A 20736-nucleotide genomic window follows, 5' to 3' on the forward strand; every position below is an offset into this window, starting at 1 on the left:
AGTTTGACATAGATGACCTCATTTACTTATTTAGTAATTAAAAATTAATATTAATAATAATAATAATAATAATAATAATAATAGTGGGGCACGGTGGCTTAGTGGTTAGTGGGTTGGGGGTTCGAATCCCGCCTCTGCCCTGTGTGTGCGGAGTTCGCATGTTCTCCTTGTGCTTCGGGGGTTTCCTCCTGGTACTCCAGTTTCCTCCTCCAGTCCAAAAACATGTCTTGGAAACAACTGTCTTTAGTGAGTGAATGGGTGCATGAGTGTGTGTGTGTGTGTGTGTGTGTGTGTGTGTGCGATTGTGCAATGTGATGGGTTGGCACCCCGTTTAGGGTGTCCCCTGCCTTGTGCCCTTAACTCCCTGGGATAAGCTTCAGGGTCCCCTGCGACCCTGTGTAGGATAAGCAGTATGGATAATGGATGGATAATAATAATTATCATCGTCATATAAGGACGTACTTTTAACTGTAAAATTTAATATTTTGAGTAGTTTTGGATTTGTATGTTGGACCGCAAGTCCACCTTTGGAGTGCTACCATCAACTTAAGGTAAGGTTTTTTTTTAAGGTAAGATGTGTGGACTTTTTTTTTATAACGTTTAGTATTGCTGCATACTCATTGCAATGTTTTCTTTAAAGTTGTAACATATGAAATAATATAATAATATATCATTGTAATCAACACACATTCTCTGTTTAAAAATGATTTGACTGTCACTTTTTCATGACAGCACATGAATTTCAGCACATACCACATGAATGCTTAAAGATTCTAGCATTTCCAATGCAAAACACCTTCCTGCCTCCCTGATAGTACTTAACACACTGGACTATCTCATCAACGTCACAGCAATACTTAGCGATATCAGAACATAAGAAACACTGAAAAGGGATTGCACTAACTGCTACAACAGGAAGAAGGGCAAGGACTGCCATCAACCAGTGCCTATATCCCAGACTTTACAGAGGGAAGGCTATCCCATGCTTTTATGGCTTTCCAAAGATACTCATATGAGGAGCCCCTCTCAGGTGTATTGTTACCAGCATCAACTCTATGAAATATAATATCACTAAATACCTAGCCACCATCTTGGAACTTTTAGAAAACACAGTACACCACATGTACCAAATAGACTTGGTGAATAAAATCCAGGGAATAATGCTGGAAATGGATGAGTCCCTGGTGTCCTATTATGTCATATTACTCTTTACATTCAGCTAAATTCAAAATCAATCAAAGCTGTAAAGAAAAGAACAACAGAACAAACCTAAACACAAAAAACAGATATGGTTTTTAATTAAACTACTGTATATTTGAACTACTGTATACTACCTGCTTCAAAAACAATGTGCCTCGATTATGTTTGAAAACTGTAATTCTGCAGCAGAGCCATCTCAAGTAGTGTAATGGGCCAAGGCTGAGCGATTGTGCGCCGTGTGTGTTGTGTTCATACGACTAAGCTATAACATAACCAGCACACAATGGACATTACAGCAAATTAAGAATTTTACTGATTAAGCCTTTTGGAGGAGCAGACACTGGCTCCTTTAACACAACTTTGCTTGCATGGAATTCTGCCACAGTTATAACTAACTTTGCATAGAAGCATCTCCCAACTGAATAAATGTAAATGAAAATTAAGAGAGCTAACCGTGGAAGTGGCCTGAGAAAGTACCTAAAGACCTCTGAAACCTTTGTAAGACAATGGAATAATCAGCAGGTTGTGCCTGTGTAGGAACGTGTAATGAAACTTAAGGAAATGTTACCAAAGCAGATGCAAGTCCTGGGAGAAGTGCCAAAACCAAACAGAGCTTTGCTTACAGCCCACCAATAGCCCTGTTACAGCAGAAACATCATAAAATTTATTTATTATATCTCCATACAAGTGGATCAACTAAACATTCATTCATTCATTCATTTATTTATTTATTTAACAGACATCGGAGCAAAACTAATTGCATTACATTTGACTTAGCTAAATGCCAGTGGTGTAGTCTAGTTTTTTGTAGTGAGTATACTGTGATTTTTCCCTCCCAGCCTCATACTCACCCATCCCAGAGCAACACCCCCACACTCACTAATGCATACTGTATGCATCTACATGTAATTGAGAGCATTCTGAAAGACTGCTTATGTGTTATCAACATGTTGATTTATTTTTAGCAGGTTTTATCAGCTGGCAATTTTCAATGCACATTTAGGGGTGCAAGTTGGAACTATTATTAACAATAAAGGAAAACTTAGGCTTATGGGTAGCAGTATTAACAATGAACATTTGTGCAGTTCTATCACCAACACTCATTCATCACAGAATATTATAAACTATTATGCACTGAATTAGGAGGACACAAAAAGTGCCTGGTAATCTACAAAACTTTCCAGGTATGTTTGTACTCAGGCATCTGAGGTGTGCATTGCCTCCTTGCTTGCGTAGCAGAGCGATGGCAACTATGTTGTAATGTAATTCCTTGGCTCAAAAAGTCTTACAGGTGGCCCATTGATGCTGATCACCATCAAATTACTTACATTAGACAACAACGGTGTAGATCTTTTGTCCGTGTATACATTGTTCATGAGACTGAAGCCCCTTTCACACTCGGCAGTGCTGCAAGGGATGGTCTGCATGCATCGTATGAGTGGTTTTAGGCTTTCAGGCTCACTGTCTGTGTGCTCAGTGAAATCTCTCATACCATTAACTGCTTGCTCTTCACAAAGATTGAACCACCTACACAGTCATTCTACTTGCGCCTTACCATGCCGTATGCCAGCTGTTGATGGCCAGTTGCCTGTGTCCAGAACGCTGAGATCATTTCAGTTTCGTCACACGAAGCAGCAGTAGCTTCAAGGACAGGCTTACGAAAGCACTGGGAGAGTGTAATTTGAGTCTGCTTTCGTTTCATATATCCTTTACTGGTTTGCATAACTTGATTTCAAACTCGCGCCGAGAATGACCGCCAAGCTTGGTAGGTGATGTCAGATCCAGGTCACAGCAGGCTATGGAATCCTTAATAGTCCATATATCATTAGTGTTCGAATTGAAGCAGCCAATTGGTCTGCACATCGCCGCTTCAAGTCAAACAAACGCCTCGCAAGACAGACGTGGTTAATTTATGAATGAAAGTGTGAAAATTCTGTCACAATACGATGTTGTTACATATCCTTGCGCTTTTTAAAGTGGGTATACAGAAATCCTTGACCTTTTCTAGTGGGTATACGGCGTATACCTGCATATCACGTAGACTACACCACTGCTAAATGTTGTCAAACCACAGGTTAGATCATAGAACAGTTCCTGGATAGGGCTTAAATAAGAAGTAGGTCTTAATCAAGAGTAGTTAATGAAGGCCTTAAAATTGGGTTTCTGAAACACTTCCAGACTGTGAAGCCATGAACTAAATCAAACAAACTGAACCTGTGCTAGTATAGATTAGTGAGAGTGAAAAGCAGAAAATTCTGTGGAACTAGAAATTAAAATTTAGCTAAAACAGTGGATGAAAAAAAGAGAATGGACCAAAAATGAAAATAAATTCAATCTAAGGGAAATGAGAAAGGTTCAGAAATAGGCAGCTGTGAGCATGAAAGTGAGTAGATGTATACATGACTAGGATTGAGGATTCTAGACAGGAAATATTTGTCATGAAGGTTCTTGCTTTAATAAAACCAATGAAGCAGACAAACCAAAGGGCTGGACAATAAGCAGAAACATATTTACACAATAGTACAATTATGATATTGTGGCATATGAGAACATAAATTGTGAGGTTTTATATCAGCTGTAGCTGTATTTTCTAATTGCAGTTCTAATTGATCGTGCTTTTTTTCACCATCATCTTTCTCGTCCTTAGTACTTTTCACAACAAAGTTACCCTCAAGATTCTCAGTAGCTGTTTGCATATTTTTTGCTGATTGAAGAATTTTATCTCCTATGTCCGCCTGCTGCCTGATGTGTTGCCGGTGCCAGATCTTAACACACTTCTACTGCTGTGGCTCCTCTCAACTTCTATACCTACCTGATTCATCCTGATGGTCTACTTCTACCTGGAGCTTCTGCAGTTATGACCCGCTTTCTGCTGCTTGTGAATGGCCTCAAATGGATCTTGTAATGATTTGTACTTCACAGTTGCTTGCTTCAGTGGAAGATTTCACTTGGATACAGTAGATTTGTACCTAATATCTGAAGCTGTAACCATAAAGACTGTGATTCTCATACTGAGCATCTTTTCCAACACATTTAGTACTGTTTGTCTTCATAATATACAGTTGTAGAGGAGTAATGAGCTATAATCCCATTTTAAATCCGGTGTCACCTAGAGGATGGTGGGCGAGTAGTGTTGAGGAGTCTGGTTCCTCTGAAGGTTTCTTTCTCATGTCGTCTCGTTTTGCTGCAAAAATAAGATCAAGTTTGACAGTCAAAGTCTCCAGAAGAACTGTGGCTGCTTCTGCAAGATGCTCAGTAAAACTAATAATTTCCTTATAAAACTGCTCAAATTGTACCTGAGACTACTATTTTTTTTTAAGCGAAGGATCGTCACACCAAATATTGACTTTGTTTCATTTATTACTGTTTACTGCTCTTTACAGTATTTTTTTTAATGTAGAAACATTTAATTTCATTATTTTTGGCATCTTTGCTCTACAGCATTTCTTTGCATGTGCCTAAGACTTTTTATATATATATAAAATTAAGTGATATACTAAATATAATAATATAATAATAGAATAAATATAATAAAATTAAATTGAAATAAAGGGCTATTACATCTGGTTCCCTGATGCTTCATCCCAGGCCATGTACAAAATACAAGGTGGAAACTTTGCAGGAGTAATAGGCCTTATAGATCCTATATTTCCAATAAATATGCAGCAATTACAAAAACTGGTTTTCAATTAAAGCCAGTTCAAGGTGCATCCACTCTACTTACAACCAACAACCCCTGAGCACTGGCCTTATAACAGGGCTCACAGTCAGCGAGTAGGGCTCTACTAGAGTGAATATTTGTTGTCTGGAAAATGCTATTCTAGTGCCTTTGGAGAAATAATGCATTTCAAACAAAGGAGTATAATTATATATTCCTAGTGTAGGTGTTCCTGATCTTTCATCTGAACTGTTTAGATCAGTGGTCCTTAATCTTATCCGCAAAGGGCTGGTGTGTCTGGCTTTCATTCCAACCAAGCAGGACCCACACCTGATTCCACTTGATTAATCAATTCAACTGGGTCTCTAATCAGCTATGAAGTGTGCCTCCTATTTTGCTGGAATGAAAGATTGCAGCTACACCAGCCGTTTGAAGAAGCCTTGCCTAGAAGGTCCTCCTCTGGTTATTTCTCTCTATTATTCCTGTCAGGCAGTCATCTAACTAATCAGTGCCTTTTCTTTGTAAATGTCCCATTGGCCTTACATTTCACCCTTTAGGCTGTTTTTTTTTAAAGATTTATCTTCATGCTCTTCCACAATACCTGCACTGAATAATAAATGCAATGTAATTCCAGTAATTTCACGAAAGAGGAAATAATGATGAAATTTATTGGGTTGTTGCTGCAGTTTTTTGTGTGTTTTATGGTCCCTGTCATTTTCTGCCTATTTTTGGGTGAATTTTAACTTCTAGTTCCACAGAATTTTATGATTTTCTCGATCCATTCCAGGTTTTAGAAGTAACCTTAGTACAGCACAATCTCACTAATCCACAGTAGCACATGTGATTTAAAATTAGTCTAGTGTAATTTAGTTCAGGATAGTCTGGAAGTTACTTAAGATGAGTTGAAGAATTCCTTGATTAACTATTCTGGGATAAGGCATACTCCTGGTTTAATTTAAACCCTGTCTGGGAAACCGCCCCAAGGAGTATAATCCATGATGAGGTTTAACCACATCACACTAAAAGTCCAGAGAGGCCTTTTCACATGATCTCACTCATGTATGGCTTCTTGCTCAGTTGCAGTTGACAGCATTCAACAGATTCAGATGTGTTGAAGTTAATTTTGCTCCAGTGTCAAATAGGAAAGCAGTGCTTTTCTAAATTTTAACTATCTGCTAATAAATGTACTGTATCTCATATGTTTTCCATTTCTTCATCACCCAGATATGTTTTGATAAAATGTGTGAAACAGGCAATGGCAATGGACTTTACATGTACAGTATGATAAAGAGGGTGTTTCCTGGCCATAAGCCATACACAAGCAATGATTTTTGTGTGCAATGGAAGGTACCACCCTCAAAAACCAGGCAGTTAATAACTACAGTTTAACCAATGTTTCTCTTTGGCTTTACTTGAGAAATGCAGACAGCACTGTCCTTTGACAAAATCCTGAAAAACAAGGTTAATAAGCCCTATTTTAGGTCCACTGGACCTAATGTATTTGGGGTATTGAAGATTAATCTTGATCCATTTGTGTATTCACTTCCACACCACATAGTGCTATTCTTTTGATAGCTTGTGTGATATTAACTGGAAAAACTGAGGGTGTTAATGGAACCAGGGTGTAGGATCATTATTTTATTTCTAGTGCTAATTTGCTTTATAATTTATGCTTTCACTCATTGCTGCAATTTTAATTAGCAAATAACATTAAAACAAATTCCCTTATATTGAAATTTTAGCAACTTTAACACTTTCTAGAACTACTAATACTTTAATATTCACACTTACACGTGAGTCTTTAGAAACATTTTTAGGCTGATTGGTATAGAGGTCATCTTTTGGGGGCAGTCGTGGCCTAATGAGTCAGACTTGCAACCCGAAGGTGAACCTGAAGATTGTGGGTTCGAGTCTCGGTTCTGGCAGGGATTGTAGGTGGGGGGAGTGAATGACCAGCGCTCTCTCTCACCCTCAATAATAATACCCCGACTGAGGTGAGACCCTTGAGCAAGGCACCAAACCCCCAACTACTCCCCGGGGGCCGCAGCAAAAAAAGGCTCTGGGTGTGTGTTCACGGTGTGTGTGTGTGTGTTCACTACTCTGTGTGTGCGCTTGGATGGGTTAAATGCAGAGCACAAATTCCGAGTATGGGTCGCCATACTTGGCCACAAGTCACTTCACTCACTTTTAATATCAGCCGATGTGTTTATTAAACCCTCTTGGGTGTGACAATAAGTCTCTATGGTAGGAAATGGTAAAGAAATTGTATGATAAGAAAATCTAAAATGGTTACTCGTTCCTTTATTTTTGGTAACCACTTTATCCTGGTCATGGTTGATGTGGAGCCGGAACATATCACAGCAACACTGGGTGGGAGATTTCACCCCAGATAGGAAGCCAGTTCACTGCAGGGCACCATTTTCACACACATGTTCACATTCTCATTCACGAGTAGGGGCAGTCTCATGTAGCCAGTCCACCTACCTGCCTGTTTTTAGACAGAGGGAGAAAACCAGGGAAGCCCACTAGAGCACAGGAAATACACACAATATCCATACAGACAGTAAGCCAAGCTCAGGATCAAACCCAGGACCCTAGAGTTAGGGGACAATGCTACCCAGTGTGCCACTATACCACTCAACTTTATTATAGTATTAATCACTTTCAGTTGTTCTTCTTAATGCATATTGACTACAGTGAAACTAACACCAATGATGTAGTTATAAGAGTGAGGAATGTGAGTCTGGACCCCTTGATGAATCCATGGAGTTTAGCAGTGCTAATATTTATTAGGTTTTCATAGAAAGATGTGTTTTTTGTTTTGTTAAACTCTGTATTGCTGTACCTCCTTGTTAAGAATGTCTCAGTTCATCTCTGCATGACCTTTTGAGTGCCAGGAAATGTGATCAGAGTTCAGAGAAACCTTACCCCACTCAGAAATGCCAGCTGCTATCCATAGCATGTGCATTAAGAGCCTCATCACGCACAGTTTTCAAGGTTACTGGAGAGAAACAAACAAATAAGAAAGCAAATGATCAAGAGAGGTAAGCTAATTGGAGACAAGAAACGTGAGCAATGTTCAGCAAACCATGGTCTTTGCTGGTCTAATTCTTGTTATATATTTGTGAGCCCTTGCTAAGCTTCCATTTGGATAAATGCAGTGATAAGTAGGGTGACCTATTTGAAACATGATCTAGTGGGATAGTGTGTGTGGAATATTGTGGCCTCTCAGGTGACACAGCAGTAAATTGCCCCACCAGTCATAGAAATGAAAAAAAACTGCACTGCTCTAATTAAGTTTTGTGCACTGTTTTTGTGGGGTGCTTTCTTGTGCAGCTATTGCACTAAGGCAGGTTTGAGTTCAAGGCACTATCAGCACAGGGATTTTTTTTTTTATAACGCACATGGACCCTTTGAGATCCACTAAATCTCTGGACCCTTTGAGATCCACTAAATGTCTTGGGGTCTTGAGAAAAGGGTTGTTTGGATGCTCAGGGATTAATATATAATAACATTTAAGCTGATGTTTGACACAAATTTCCTTATGTTGCTAGATAAATGGGTTAAACATAAAGTTTAACTTAGGCTTACACAGATTATGCAAGTTAATATATGAGTAACTATGAGTAAAAACAACCAGCTTGAAAAATGTGAAATACTGAAAAAAAAAAAAGAAAATTCTATTTGAACTAGATGAGCCAACATAATCATGACTAATGACCACATGGTATTATATATTATAACATTCTTAGAATTTAGGACTAATAAATGTTTATATGCATTTGTAGTACAAACATAAAGGACACCTTTAAACTTATATATTATTTAACTTTTGCATTGTATGTGCCTTGTAAGCTGTACGACATTGTATGAGTAAGGACAAGGACAAACCTTTCATCCAATTAATTTCTTATCTGGGCTTTAGTGATAAGGAAAACATTTGCTGTACCTTCATATCTAAGGTTAAATTATTGTTCATTCAAAGACACATGACAAATTGTGGTGCACTGGTATATTTGGCCCAGAAGTGCACTGGTATATTTGGCCCAGAAGAGCAAACTGAGCTTAGTGAAATGTTTTTGCCATAATGTGGGAACATTTGTGATACGTCACTGAAAAACACATGCACTGCTCTGTAAAATGCAGACATTTGGGTACTGATATCTTTTGTTTAAAGAACCAACAGTTCAGCAAATAAATCCACAAACATTGTATATTTGTACTTTAGTGCTCAAGGACTCCAGTAGCTGCAAGCACATGTACATCTTAGCCTGTGGTTCCTGACTGTCCCTGATGTGTATACAGAAATAAATCCTGGTGCCTGCAGTCACACTGTACTGTAACTAGTTCTGTGGCCTTCAGCGTGACCTCTACCATTGGACTGTAGGCTCTTCATTCCCAAAGAGACATGCCATGTTTATCTGAAAATTCTTCATGTTAGCTGGCTACTTTCATTATTTAGAACTCATTTGTATTTCATAAGGATGTAATGCATAATGCACACAGCTGCAGGAAATGTATCTGTATGAGTATCCTGTTACAATGAAGCACTGACCCTAAATGTGGCTCCTGTGGTTAATAATGAAGCTAAGCTTGTCCAGGATTATTGACCTCCCTGCAGCAGATCCAAATTAATTGGATGAATGATGTGTATAATTCACCAGACACTGCTCTTATGTAATATAGTATAGCATGGTATCTCCTCATTTTGTGTAAGAGGCACATTATTGGTCTAACCAGTTTCATTAGCTTGTGAGTCAGATCAGTTTGTAATTTCATATGGGCCATATCTCAGTGCTTTCAAGCTTGTTCATGGCAGTTATGGTGAGAAGAAGAAGCCTTTATTTGTCACATATATACACTTGAAAAAATGATTCAGTGGTTCAGTAAATATGACAAAAACAATCTGTGATTTTTACACAAAAAAAGCAAACAACTAGAATTACTTAATTGCTTTAAGTAATGTACTAAATGTACTAAATTCATTCATGTAAATATGTGCCCCCAAAGTGTATATTTTATTCACTTTAATGGGTTAAATTTAATATTATTTTGCAAGTGCTCACAGAACTAGAAAAAAGAAATAATGTTTACTTGAACTAAACTGGGTGTAGTTTTTGAACTTGATTTGTATATGCGTTCACAGAACTTTAAACTGAATTAATTTTGAGTGTTGTGGATGGGTTGTTTTTAATATTTCTTGTTTTATGTTGCCTTTAAGGCCTAAGGCTATTACATTATAAAATATTTTGAAAGGTCGAGGGTTTTGGAAAAGTTTTATTGGTTCACCCTCTTTGTGTTTCTCAGTCAGGTGTATGGTGTGTATGTGTGTGAAAAGAAGATGTCATTTGTGGTTCTTAATGTTTTTTGTGAGAATAATCCTTGGTATCATGAAACCTTTACTTAAATGTGCTTATTTAAATTCAAGATTTTTGTGTGGAAATTGGTACCACACCTTTTCTGAGAAAATTTAACTCCAATAATTTTTCAGTGTATTACAGTACAATTAACGGAGGTTAACGGAGGCTGAGCAAACATGAGAGAGGATAGTTAGTACCATTTGGCTTATTCCAGCCAATGTCGCTATTCTTCCAGCGTCAATTTTACTGCTAGTGGCTCCCTTTTGCCAACATTAATTTCTGTTACCAGCATAAAAATGGTAATTTCTTTCTGTGGATGTGATTTTTTTTTCTTAGATATAGCTCCCACCCCCATTTGAAGGTGTCCAGCTCTACTATGAATGTCAAACCTGGTTTACGGTGTTTTTAAAATACTTCCTTGAACTTAGCATAGCATTCAGGTATCATAAGTGCTTGGTTGTCTCTATAGACATGAAGGCTCTGGTGACTGTGGGACTAGACAGACAGTCCACATGACAATGAGGATACCAGGCTGCTTAGTCCATGATATTCATTGGTTTTGACATTGGAGCCAGGGTAAAACAAATAACTCCACTGGGGTTTTTAGGGGATTCCGTGACCAGAACAGTTTATCTCCTTGTGGTTGTGAAGGCATAGCTCAGTAGTTTGATAGGTTCCGAACACCTCACCCACTGTTTTTTTCATCCAGTGCTTGGGCAGGAATAATAAATCAACTTCAAGTCAACTTTCCATGCTCCTTTTCAGCTCATGAGAGAATGAGTGCAGATTCATTCTATCTGTTTTCACCAGCTAACATGTAAAACTCTAGGGTGTACTCAGCTGCTGATTGTGAACATGGTTTTAGGGACATGAGTCATTCACCTGCTGCTTTGCCACTGGGAGGATGAGGGAATGTGTTGATATACAGGTCAAAGAACCAGTTATATGAGTGCAACATTTCACCCTCATTCAACCCCACAGAGGTGGACTTCCTGGTCAGTGGTGAGATGGGCTACTCTCGTTGTTGGATTTAATGTCTTGAGAACAATGAACAATGCAGTAGGAAACCTTGGCACTTAGAAGGATCTTGGAAGTGATTGGAAACAGTTTGGGGATAGGTGCTTGACTGAAGATCATGTGATGAGGTTGTGATTTCTTCTACACTGACTGGTTTTATCATATGATTAGAACAGCTCTCAGTACAGCCTCAGTTCTTCATGGCATATATTTCACAAGGTGTTAGAAACATCCCTTTGAGATTCTGGTACATGATGACATCATTCCATTATATTACTGCTGCAGATTTGCTAGCTGCATATTCATGCAGTGAATCTTCTGTTCTATTACATTTCAAAGGTGCTCTTTTGGATGACTGGTGACTGGTGACTGATGGTGACTGGTGACTGATGACTGGTGACTGAGGAGGCCGCGGAACTACACCGAATTTGCTGTCATGTTCATAGAACCAGTTTGAGATGATCTGTGCTTTGTGACATGCTGCATTATCATCCTGGAAGTAGCCATTATAAGATGGGTAAATTGTCATCATAAAGGGAATGGATGTGGTCAACAATGCTCAAATAGGCCGAGGCAACAATGCTCAAATAGGCCGAGGCAGTCAAACAATGCTCAGTTGGTATTAAAGGGACCAATGTGTGCCAAAAAAAATAATTGTCCACAATATGAATGGTAAGATGGTTCCATTAATCCCTAGGGACACTGTATTTCCACACACACACAAACACACATAGACACACACACACACACACACACACACACACACAAAACCATGGTTGCTGATCTTAGCAGAAATCGAGATTCACAGGCCAGGTAACATTTTTCCAAACTTCAACTATCCAGTTTCAGTGAAGCTGTGTCCACTGTAACCTCAGATTCCTTTTCTTGGCTGACAGGAGTGGGACTCAATGTGGTAGCCACAGGGATTTATGGAACCATCATACCATTCATTTATATTCAGTAATCACTTCATCAGGGTTACTTGACTTGTCAAAGTCCACTTGGATGTAGGTGAAATGACTTATGATAAACTTGGACATGAGGACCTGAGATTCTATTTGAAGGTAAGGGGTAACATTGGGATTTGGTTCAGTTCTGAGGGCATGTGAAGGAAGATGACGGTGCCAGTCAAACAATTTTGTACACCCTATATTTTAGCATTTTTGTTTAAATTACCTCATTTTAAATAATCTATATTGTGAAAATACATAACCAATGACTAGGCATAAGGGAATCAAGAAATGTATATTATTACATGTTTTTAATGTATTATTAAATTAATTGAGGAATGTTAGAAATTACTTATTGTATTGAAGCAATCTAATCTAATCTGATCTAATCACTAATGACAAAATCACTCTAATTAAAAACTTTAGGCACACAACATATTTATGTTTTACAGTCAATACCAGCAGTGTCATTGAATCTTTTAGGCTTAATGGGTTTATCCTTCAAGTGCACCTGCCTTTAATAAATTACTCATTAGGATCTAAGAGTTAATAATTTCCACAAAGGTTTAGGTTTCCTTATGTAATTTCTATTCTGTAATACTTTGTTTTATGTGTGGCAATAGGTGTTCAAAAACCTTTCAATAGCAATGTATACTGTAATGCAGCTAAAATGACAGCCTTATTCCTCAAATCCCATTGCATAGTCACTATCAGTCCTGCCAAATTCAACCATGAAATAAGTGTTCAAAGTCTGGAGTGCAGAGACCAAGGACTAGGGTTAGAATGAACAAATTACTCCTTATAAAAGCGTAAAACATTGAGACACTCACTATAGAGAAAAATATCATTTTTTATTATGACTGAACAGTCATCATCATTTGGTTTTTTTTATTAGCTTTTTAGTGCACAAAACTGACATTAAAACATATAATTTAATATATGTTTAACATATTTAATTAAAATCTTTAATAATTTAAATCTTTAATAATTTAGCATTTAGCATAACGTAGTCCTAACATATCCTAAATAGTAGTAAGTCACATACATTGCAAATCTAATATAATCAACACATCTGACACTTTCAGTTCAATTAATCACCATAAATTCTCTGGTCCTGTCATTTCATGGGATAAAATGAGAAAAGGAAGGAAACCTTAAAAACATAATATTTTGCTGAATGAACATGTTTCAGTGAGCTGACTGTGGTCTGTAGTAAAATAGTATGCATATTTTTTTTGCATTAGCCCTTCCTTCCCTTCCCTTCAGCAGCAAATATGTGTTCATTAGATATCTTTAGTGAATCATTAGATATCTTTAGGGAAGTGAACATACACTACATATGCTTTCACACAAAGATCACAGTTCATTCTAAGCTGCTCTAAAAGACATCAAATGCAAAACAAACTTCTGTTTTGAGGATTCTAGCATTAGAATCTCAAGCACTCAAGCATTAACCACCACACATCTCCTCTGAGGGAGGAGATATCATACATGTGTTTCAGTGTAGGTGTGATGCCATGACACATATACAGTACTGTGCAAATATTTTAGGCAACACATTTTATATACATTTTGTCTTACATTGCCTGTTTTGTGTCTACTGCATTAGTGTCAGTAGAAAAGAAAGAAATTAGATTTCAAAAGATTACATTTTTTTCAAAAAAAAAAAAAAATCAGTGTTACAGAGAATTTTTTTATTTGATTCCTTATTTGGACCATAGTAGGTAAGAAACCAAGAAGAAGAAGAAGAACTGTATCAAGTTCTCCAAGAAACCTGGAACAGTGATTTCCTTAGAAAACTGCATGACCGAAAGGCTTGCACTGTATGGTATGTCTGTGAAAGAGATGTTTTTAGAGATCTTGTGGTGGTTTCTGCTAAGCTGCCATTATCCTGAAGCAGGCAGAGAGAGATTACTGGCAGTAACCATGGCAGATGGCCCACTTCACTAAAAAACTGTCTTTTTAATACATTCCTGCAGCATAGAGTTGGACTTTTGGTTTGCTTGTGTGCATGTGTTGGTGATTTTGGTGATCGACCAGGCACCATACCCACAATATACAGAAGCAAATTAATCTTCCTCCGACTATATATATAAAAAGTGGAGAGCAAAAAAAAAAGCAAAGACTCAGTAGTGTTCTTGCCAGATGGCAGGGAAATATTATTCTCATATGAAAACAAAACAACATGACAGGATTTGGGCAGGATTAAGAATCCAAGAGCAGCTCATTTGGAAGATGTGCGGACTTTACGATCTTTCAGAGGCTGTGGTGGGCGGTAGTTATCCGCCATATAGCACTCGGGCTCCCCCTCCGCCGAAAAGAGCAGGCCACGGAATTTCTCCATCTGTTTTCCATAAAAAAGAAACAGACACAAAAAAACGATATAAAATAAGAGATAGTGAGATACACTTAGATTAGGAATATACATGTACTGAATGGTAATGTTCACAAAAACATTCATAAATCCCATTGACTTCTTTGTGTAGTATCTAATATAATCAGTTTTTAAAAAACCAAAGCAGCAAATAAAAGTTAAATATATTCCCAGTATGAGAATGCAAAAGTCAGACCATGCCATCATAACATTTCCCTGGGAAGTGTGAACTTTCACAAGGGTGCAACAGGCCTCTACGCCTGAGAGACCAGCAGATCACATGAAGAAGAATGCAGACTGAAAGAATGAGTCAGCCAAATAGTCTAGAATTGTTCAAACAACTCAAGCTCTGAGATGAAGCCAGCGTTCAGTCTGGTTAAAATCCAGTGAGCATAATTATACAACCAAAGGTTTATTCAGGAACTAACCTTGCTTCTAACTGCTATGGATTATTTTGAAACATGCTGATTTGTTTATATCAATATGTATATGGTGAGTAGCTAGCACTGTTACATGTTCTATGAATAATGTGTTAAAGAAATGGACAGGACCTGTGCAGAGCTAGCACTGATTGACTTCTTGCAGACAATCCATGTAACACTCTCGAGCAGTGGGGGCGTGGTCAAGGAGCCATCGTATGTCCAGTAGTCCAGTGTGCTAGGCAGCAGCATAGTGGGGTCAAAGTCTGCAAACGAAGTCTGCGCTCCCTGGGAGGAAAGTCAGAAAATCATGATTAATCTACAAAATTAGTCCTTAACTTTAAAGTCTCAAAGAATTTTAAGAAAACCTGCCTTTGCTTTAATGACATCCAGTGCATCAAGAACCTTCTGGAGTTGAGGGTTTTCATCACCAATCTGTTGAACGTAAAATACAGAAATGAACACACTTGAAACACAATAGAGATGTTCTTTGTGCCTCAGTTTTTTATCACAAATTATAAGAATAAGAATAAAGCAATAAAAAGTTTTAATATGTGTGGACCTCCAGGAAGACTCCAACCACAGCGAGGCCATCAGACTTGCTAGCAGCTTCTCCAAAGTTGGGATACGTAGTATTCCAGTGAACTAGATGAAGCTAGAAGACATGGAAATAACCCACATCTTTACTTGCACCAAAACCCACAATGTAGTCTAGGTCTTGCCACAGTTTATCATTTCTAAAACTGTGCATATATTCTACATGGACAAAAGAGATGCAGCATGTAAGCCCCAAATTCTACTGAGTTATCTAATTTTGTGTAATAGGATGTGAATTAGGATATAGAAGGTACATACTTCAGCAGGGTACAGTTTTCCATCAACTGTGTGCTCTGAGCCCTTATCATCACTAGATCCCCAGTGAAAATGGAACTGTTTAAGTCTGTAGGTGCCGGTTATGGGCCCCCCTGTCAGAGCTGAAGATGCAAGCACAAAACACAAAAAACAGTTTCAGGCCATGATTTAATGTTTGACAAGAAGAATCTGTAAAAAATCCCACATGATTGGTGAAATAAAGTTATTTCTGTCATAATTACAAATAGCTACAGTTATGGAAAACCAATTCAAGAGAATGGAGAATGATACAACCACCTCTACCATCCCCTAACACACATTCTTGCATGTTCAGTGTTGTGATTTGTTTACCCAGATAACACTATGTGTGTGTCTCTGCAACAGGGTGACACATTATAGTCCATTAAAATTATGTTGTTTTCCTCAACACCTTTGTGTCTAACAGTTCGCACTTCCACCACAGAATGGCACATTTGCATAAAGTGTAGTGTTTAATGTTTAACTGAGTATGAGTCAAAAGTTCACTAGGACCTTTTTGTGTGTAGCCTTTCTGTACACACTTCCCGATTAGGACATTTGAGTGTTGGGAAAATATGACTACACAAAGCCAGCAGACACACAGGAATAACTGCACATGATCTGCAATATCCTGTTTTTTCAGTTAGCTTAGATTACAGATACATCTTAATTTACTGACATCTTAATATGCTACAATATACAAATGAACCCACTAAATGTTTTATTTAATATAATGAGCTCAAACACTCAAGATAAGTGTTTGTCAGGGCGATCTGATGAATCACAATATTCACATGATTCAAAAAACATAATCATTTTGGGCAAAATAACACAGGCCACTCTTCAATCCAGTGTGTAAATTTATACATTCATGGTCCAGATTTCAAAAAACAAAACAAAATATTCCATTTGGAAAACTCATTCTAGACTATTGTTCAAAGCTGCTAAGGTCCATCAGGCATGTCATCATATCAAGGCACACAGCAAAATCCCCAGTGCCAAATTAACACCAACAGTACTGAGTTAACTCTCACTGTACCGAATTAACACCTACAAATGCTATACTTATAGTGTCACTACAACAGTTACAGGTCTAAATCAATCACTCTAAAAGTCTTAATTCAACAATATAAGTGACAACTCAATACTATAGGTGGTATTTAGGGTCAAATGAACATTATTAACATAACACTGTAGTTTGGTGCCATTTCTAGTGTTCTAAAAAATTATGCACTAACTTGATGTGTCCTCGTCATCTGCGAAAGTGACCTGGACGGAGTGGCCACTGTTGATGATGTCCATCGAAACTGATGGATCATAACGCAGTATGAGTGGCCTGAGCTCAGGGTCATACTGAGCCTCACCAGTCACAATGTCAATGGGAGACTGGCGGGGTCCATTAGCTATCGGAAACTTCTCATGCCATGTGTCCGGGCCTGCAATGACAAATGAGGGAATATTAAGAATCAGCTCAGTATAGCATCAGTGAAATCATTAACACACGCAGCACAATTCCTAATGTTGAAAATGGTCTTATAAAATAACATCCATTTGGACAAAACGAGCCCTGTGAAACTATTCCAGCCCTTCAGGACTGAATTCAGCACTGTGGATGTGAATTCCGCACTGCAGGACTGAATTCAGCACTGTGGATGTGAATTCCGCACTGCAGGACTGAATTCAGCACTGTGGATGTGAATTCTGCACTGCAGGACTGAATTCAGCACTGTGGATGTGAATTCCGCACTGCAGGAGTGAATTCAGCACTGTGGATGTGAATTCCGCACTGCAGAAGTGAATTCAGCACTGTGGATGTGAATTCCGCACTGCAAGAGTTTAATTCAACACTGCGGGTGTGAATGCGACGTGGAGAGGTTTTGCTGTGTCGTGTGGTGCGTGAACAAGGTCACAGAAACGTGATGCGCTGTCAGTGCATGGGAATTTTTCATTCATCCATTCGTTCCTTCCCTCACTCTTCCGTGAAGTCAGTGGTATGGAGAGCTGATAGAGACTTACCGTCATCCGCTCCGTATCCCCATCTGTGAGGCATTGTCACAGTTTAATCGGGTTGAGGTTGCTCCGCTTGCGATGGCTTGAGTGCGTAAAGCGCCAGTGACCAAGAAGAGACGCGCCGCGGTTTATATAGCGATCCCTAAACACCGTTCCTCTCACTGGAGTGGTTTTGCCTGTGTGATTTCTCTCTCTCTCTCACACACACACACACACACACACACACGGAGGAGGAGGTACTAGCGTAATCGATGATGACACATCTCTCTCTCTCTCTCTCTCCATAATGCACTTCGTCCTGTATCTGTGCCGTCTGTGACCTTTAAAGCGCTTATATTGTGTGGTTCTTTTTGTCAAAATGTCAACATTTGCTGTATAAGCCTTACTAAGCTTTTAGTTACTACACACTTAGCCTATTTCTACTGTTCATTGGTTGAGACCTCAAATGTGCAGAACTGCCCTAGAGTTTCACAGAGTGAAAACGGGGAAAACAAACGCATGAATAAATACACTCGTCAGTGACACATTGAGTGTGAAATAAAGGGTCAAATGGCTTTGCAGTGAATGAACAGACTAAGCAGTAACCCACTCGACAAAAGCAGTCATCAATGCCATCTGGTGGTGGAGCGAAACGTTAGTTCTCGACGTTTGCAATGTGCGTAATTTCCCATTTTAACAAATAAACTAACCAATAACACGTTGTCAGTAAGGAGTGGGGTATGTGGACAGTAACTAAAACCATGAAGCACTTTTTTTTTTGCAGTGCAACCCTACAAACACTTTCATTTGAACCTACAGGCTCCCAGAGCAGATAATTTTAAATATAGTTTAAAACAGAGTATAGAAAGTGGGAATGAATGATTTAAACCCATATCTATGAACTGCAAAACTAGATTTACTTGTTTTGTTTATGGAACTTTGTAAACTTTTAACACTTAGACAGTCTGTAAAATGGTGAAAGATTTATAGTAGGCTGCATCTGATCAGAAGTATTGCCCTCACTATATGTCTGCTTAGTTGATATTTAACTGTCTCCTCCAGTAAGTCAAGTTCAGCTGAAAACCTTTAATGAAGAATAACAGTAAAACTTAAACATACAAAGAACACGTTCTTAAATAAGCTATATAGACAAAAGTATGTGGGCACCTGGCCATCACACCCATACATGAGCCTCCCACAAAATGTTGTCACAAGGTTGGAAGCACACAATTGTCTAGAATGTCTTTTTTACTGTAGCATTACAATTTCCCTTCACTGGCCTAGTCCAAATCTGTTCTAGCATGACTGTGCTACTGTGTACAAAGTGCAGTCCATAAAGTCCTGAATGATGTTTAAGAAAATGAGTGTCCTGCACCGAACCCTGTCCTCAAGCCCACTGAACACCTTTGGGATGTGGAACACTGACTGCTCCCCAGGCCTCCTCATCTGATATCAGTGCCTGACCTCACTAATGCTCTTGTGGCTGAAGGAGCACAAATCCCCGCAACTACGCTCCACAATCTAGTAGAAAGCCTTCCCAGAAAAGAGGAGGCTGTTATAGCAGCAAACGGGTTCCAACTTCACATTAATGCTGTGGTTATGGAATGGGACGTACAACAAGCACATATGGGTGTGATGGTCAGGTGTCCACATACTTTTGGCCATATAGTTTACCTACTATAAATACAAAATGTCCGTACTCATACACAATCAGTATTAGAATAAGGCTTAAGATTTTGTTATACAGACAAGTATACATTCTTCCATATAGAAATCAGCCATCTAAAAGCATTTACCAATTCAATTACAAAAAATATAGAGTAAATATCACTATATATTAAGCTTCCAAAATTAACAGTATTGATAATTACTTACAGATATATGCTTGAACTGCCTAACAGTGGAATTAAAAGGTTTCAAAATAAGCATAAACAGTAATAAACTGTCTTAACTTCAAATCAAAACAATGAAGTCTATAGAATGTTCTAAATAATAATAAGTACACCAAATTGCCAAAAGATTGTGGATATCTGACCATTGCACACATGTGCATTTTGAACATCCCATTCCAGATTTAGTTCCCCTTCGCTATTATATGACAGTAGTATCTCTAAGATGTTGGACTTTCAATTAGGAGGTTATGGGTTCGAATCCCAGCACAAATCCTAAGCTGCCACTGCTGGGCCCTTGAGCAAGGCCCTTAACCTTCAACTGCTCTGCTGTATAAATGTAATTGTAAGTTGTTCTGGATAAGGGCATATGTTGTAATGTAAATGTAATATAATAATCTCCGCTGTTCTGAGAAGGCTTTTCACTATGTTTTGGAGTGTGGCTGTGGGGAATTGTGCTCATTCAGCCACAAGAGCATTAGTGAGCTCAGGCACTGATGTTGGGTGAGAAGGCCTGGGGTTCAGTCGGCATTCCAATTCATCTCGAAGGTGTTCAGTGGGGTTGAAGTCAGGGCTCTGTGCATAGAGTTCTTCCACTCCAGCGTTGGCAAACCATGTCTTCATGGATCTTGCTTTGTGCACAGGGGCACTGTCATGCTGGAACAGGTTTGGGCCCCTTAGTTCAATTGAATGGAATCTTAATACTACAGCATACAAAGACATTCTGTACAATCGTGTGCTTCCAACATAGTGGCAACAGTTTGGTGAAGAGTTCGAAGGTCAGGTGACCACATATTTTTGGCCACATAATGTGTGTCTCATTTTATACATTAGACTGGTCAGATTGAGGGCATCATTTTATCTTTAGTCTTGTGGACTAAAAAATATAAAATACATACTGCATTTTTGTCCTCAAATTTATCTCAGGTTGTGGAGGAGAGGGAAGAACTGTATGCTGCTCTATGTCAGCAACATACTCTCAAGGACGTTGTCAAAAGTAAAGCACCAGG

The 20736-nt window shown here is 38.6% G+C and overlaps 1 protein-coding gene across 1 annotated transcript; it reads right to left on the reverse strand.

The window, feature by feature from the left end:
• Positions 1-14318: 14318 nt before the first annotated feature.
• LOC113526888 (carbonic anhydrase 1) lies at positions 14319-18058 on the reverse strand. Its single transcript, XM_053237316.1, has 7 exons — positions 17865-18058; positions 17087-17284; positions 15834-15952; positions 15541-15633; positions 15347-15413; positions 15111-15262; positions 14319-14529 (listed from the first exon to the last, which is right to left on the reverse strand). The coding sequence occupies exons 1-7, from the start codon at positions 17896-17898 to the stop codon at positions 14410-14412; spliced, it is 783 nt and encodes a 260-aa protein (XP_053093291.1). The 5' UTR covers positions 17899-18058; the 3' UTR covers positions 14319-14409.
• Between the last annotated feature and the right edge of the window lie 2678 nt (positions 18059-20736).

Source organism: Pangasianodon hypophthalmus, chromosome 1, assembly GCF_027358585.1.
Source record: "Pangasianodon hypophthalmus isolate fPanHyp1 chromosome 1, fPanHyp1.pri, whole genome shotgun sequence".
Lineage (NCBI taxonomy): Eukaryota > Metazoa > Chordata > Actinopteri > Siluriformes > Pangasiidae > Pangasianodon > Pangasianodon hypophthalmus.